At 41.6% G+C, this 4,330-nt stretch overlaps 1 protein-coding gene across 1 annotated transcript in view; it reads left to right on the top strand.

The window, feature by feature from the left end:
- The first annotated feature begins 1,049 nt into the window (after positions 1-1,049).
- Positions 1,050-4,330, top strand: part of LOC102300260 — a 15,378-nt gene continuing 12,097 nt past the window's right edge. The window contains exons 1-2 of the mRNA XM_005920122.3: positions 1,050-1,060; positions 1,931-2,060. Of these exons, the coding sequence (XP_005920184.1) occupies positions 1,050-1,060; positions 1,931-2,060 (141 nt within the window). The remainder of the gene's footprint in view (positions 1,061-1,930; positions 2,061-4,330) is intronic.

Below are 4,330 nucleotides of genomic sequence, written 5' to 3'. Positions count from 1 at the left end.
ACAAGGACTCATTTCCACACTGCTGAGTAGTTCCTAGTGTTTTCACTTAACTGTGAGAAGTGAGATTCACTATTAAATGTTAAACTCAATAAGATAAACTATGGAGAAACAATAGTCCACGGGTTTAAGAAGGTATTCTTAATCTAAACGTCTTAAACGAGCAGCGATGATATCTGCTCCATATACCTTCATTGTGTGCTCCTCTCTTACCTCTTCTGCCCCATAGTGTACAGAAACTACAAGAAAATACAAAGACTTTTCTCTAGCTGCTGTCTATTTGGACAGTTGCTGGTTAAATACTTGCAGAGATGCAAAGTAATTTGTTTTTGAGAATTTCGTTTTATTGTTTGGTCTGGCTTTATAGATTTATTCCACTGATGTGTGCCAGCAGCAGGAGGGATAATAATCATGTTTGTGGCTACAATTGAACTCACAAAATGCAATGCATGGTCAGCCTTCCAAAAGGTTTACAATACCGAGTGAACATTAACAGTAATTTACACACATATGTAAACTGCCTTAGAGTTGACACACTTTGTAAATAGTTATATGTCGAGGTATTGCTTGGGCAGGCATTTGCTTGAGAAAACGAGAGGAGGAGGCTGTGTGGCAAAAAAAGACGAAAGAAAGAACTAGAGATCACTAGGTCACATTTTTCTGACAAAAACTTGCGTTTCAGCAGGCTCATTTGTGATTTTGTCACTTTTGAAAAGCCTTCGTTATACTAGCTGTCACAATCCATTTGAACTTTGAATAACAGCTTCACGAGCGCGTGGTGCGGCCCTCACGCGCACTCTGCTCTAATTTCTACCTGTCCTGAGTGATAAGCCTGAGCAGCGCCCTTGGCAGCTCCGGCTCTGGGCCCACACTGCTGTCAGTCTCTCTCTGCAGAGCCACAGCCGGCCAGCAGGACGGTCAACTCTCGCTGGGTGAATCCTAACAAACACGGCGGGCTCCATGGGTAACAGCCACGGGGCTGCAGGGCTACAGCGAGCCGTCCGCAATGTGCTAAAGAAGGCCGGGAAAATTCATCACAAGGCTCTTGGGACATGTCAGAAAGGTAAGGCGAATCAGCTATGTCTGCATGACAGACACCAGCTTCACTCTGTGACGCCCGTCAGTGTAGCTTTTTCATTCAGTGCACCTTGTGTGATGTGAAATAATTTGCCCATTAATTAAGGTTTTCTACCTAAATAGGGAGAAACCTTCATTAATGCCATTGCTAACACTTGAAGGCTTTAGCCCTCAGTGACATAACCAAATGGCTACAATGAAATGTGGAAGCTTGTTTCTTCTGAAAAAATAAAATATAATAACAATAAAATTTAAAAAAAAGTCGTCGAAATTTAGACTGAAGTCAGTAACTCGAAAATTTGAGATAATATCCTTAACAGTCGTCTTACCTCTGCCTGGCATTTCATTTAGTTCATCACAGTAATAGTCTCTATTACTACCCTCGGTTTATTTGCTCTCTATATTTTTTATTGGACCTCGAATATGTACGAAAAAAACGAAGCCAATTTAGCTTAAAACATAGGTATAACATTTAAAAATCCTTTAATTTATATATATTTAATTAAATATAAATAAATAAATATAGTATCATCTACGCAGTTCTTTTGTATGATAACTATTTAGCACACCGCCACAGGGCATGCAGTATCAATTATAGAGGGTCCAGCTACCCCCTGCCGACACAGATTATGATAACCTAATAGCACCTGCTCAGGTGTCCTCTGGAGCTATGGCAACGGGTCCTAATCTGCATTGTCGGGCCCAGTTCAGTGTAACCCTAACCACTCGGTCGGTGGTCAGGGTTTTAGCACACACCAGGGATTACATTACCAAAGAACAGCTCCACTTCAAACAGGGATGGAAGATGAGATAATTATTGTCTCTCTTTTTATTTTTTTTCTCCCCCTTTTCTCAGCTCTTCAGGTGTGAACACACTCACTGGCAGTTTCCCCAAATCCCACTCATCCCATGGCTCTGAATTCAGGGTTACAGGCACACCTCTGTCTGTGGACCAAAGTCCTGACTCTGGACTAGTATCTACACCCGTAAGTGACACGCACACACTGGATAAACCTGTGATTACCCTTCCCTCACAAATTCTCCTTTGCCTCCTCCTTCCTTCATCTTAAACAGCCTTCATCCCGTCTCCCTCTCTCTTTTAGCCATCTCTGAGCTGAATAATATTCTCAGTCTGTTCTCTGCACTCGCTCTTTTACCCTCGAGCCACTGGCCTCTCGCCTAGACTGCTGTGCAGAGTGTTTTCTCACTCACTCTCTTACTCTCGCTGATATGTGATTTAAGAAAGATGGGGGGGGAATCACTCCTCACCTAATCCTTCTTATGTTCCATGCAGAGTTCTCCCACTTGGGCTGAAAAAAAAAGAAACCCCTCTGTATGTCATGTCTTAAACAACTTCAAAGTGTTTTGCTTAAAATCCTGCAGCAAAATAGCATCTCTAAATAATTATTTGCAAAAGAAAAAGGCCTTCTGGTTTGAGCTGCGTGCATGACTGACTAATGCTCCTGTTTTAGTAGAGACAGGGATGCTTTTTTTAAAAATTATTAATGTATTTAGATGTTGTCATATATTGTGATATAAAGACTGTATAAGGGAATGAATCATACGCACTTCCCATTTAGATTACATCCATTATTGTCTCCCACACTGTTCAGAAACCTTTAAGAAAACATTTACACTGGAGAGTCTGGAAAAGGAGGAGCAACAGTTAGCTGGATTTGGGTCATTCCTGTGTCTAGATTACCAGGCGGAGGGAGTGGAGAGTTACACAGTAAGAGTGAACAGGATGAGTATAAAAGGGTTGATAAGGTCAAGGCTGCTGCATCCCAAAAACAGTCAACATAGGATCATAACTTTTCATTTGATATGATAAATATTTGCATAAATATCCCAAGATGACTTTTAAATAGTCTTCATTTGAGGAAAAAAATGCATAAATGGAAAATATTTTAATGTTTATCATTAGAAGATGAAAGGAGATTCACAGACTCACTAATGAAACTATGAGCAACAGCTGCTATTTGATTTTATACAGTTGATGTGATACACAGCCCTGTAGACGGGGGGTAGGGCTAAACTGGGGAAAGAATGCATGCACTGATACGTAAAGAGAGGAAAGAGAAGGATGATGTCAGCAAGACAAGGTGTCATTACAGGATAATAAAACTGTAGCGGCTCTTGTCGACCTTCACAGGTAGCAGTATTGGTTAATAGTCTTATAAATGAGCCACTGATTTTAGCTTCATGCTCTCTGTATGCTCGGGGAATAAAGTTTATGTTGGACTAATGGGCAACCATGGTAGATTAAACTTAATTGTGTCTCCTGTTCTTCTAAACGATTCCCATGTATCGCTCTCTTTTTGCCCATTGACATGTCAGTTATTTGACTGTCCTGATCTTGAAGCTGAAATTAATTTGACAATCAATGAGGGGAATGTGATTAAACTTGGGGGGAGAATATGGCTCATAGCTGGTGTCATTTGCACAACACACCTCACTGAAAGGTGTCTGCAGATTTGTGACTGCATATGTGTCACAGATGATATCATAGCTTTGAAACTTGGCAGAATGGTGCATTCACGAATGGCACTTATTTACGTATTTAATCAAGGAAGGAAATCTACACTCGCTGGCCACTTCATGCATTACACCAGGGGTGGGGGAACTCCAGGCCTCAAGGGCCGGTGTCCTGCAGGTTTTAGATGTGTCCTTGATCCAACACGGCTGATTCAAATGGCTAAATTACCTCCTCAACATGTCTTGAAGTTCTCCAGAGGCCTGGTAATGAATTAATCATTTGATTCAGGTGTGTTGACCCAGGGTGAGATCTAAAACCTGCAGGACACCAGCCCTTGAGGCCTGGAATTCCCCACAGCTGCGTTACACCCTGCTCGTACCAGGTTGGACTTTTCCCTTCGTGGTGCAGATTCAACAAGGTGCTGGAAACACTTCTCAGAGAATTTGGTACATATTGACCAAATTTTCTGAGAGTTTCTGCAGATTTGTCGGCCGCGTATCCATGATGAGAATCTCCCATTCTATCATAGCCCAGTGGTGCTCTATTGGAGTGAGATGTGGAGATTATGGAGGCCATGTGAGTACAGTGAGCAGCCATCAGAAGATTGGTACACAATGGTTACAAAGGCATGGTCAACAACAATGGTCAGGTAGTGTTATGTATTTAGTAAAATCAGTTTATAGTTTGTGGTACTACTTTCTGTTACAAAGTAGAGAACACAAAGTGTGGTGTATGTGCGCATTGATATGCCTGCGCCTTTCCTTAGACTGGTTATTAAAA

Source organism: Haplochromis burtoni, unplaced genomic scaffold (genome assembly GCF_018398535.1).
Source record: "Haplochromis burtoni strain Fernald_Lab_line unplaced genomic scaffold, NCSU_Asbu1 Contig_38, whole genome shotgun sequence".
Taxonomy (NCBI): domain Eukaryota; kingdom Metazoa; phylum Chordata; class Actinopteri; order Cichliformes; family Cichlidae; genus Haplochromis; species Haplochromis burtoni.
Note: the sequence above shows the minus strand (reverse complement) of the source record. Positions and strands in the feature narration are given on the sequence as shown.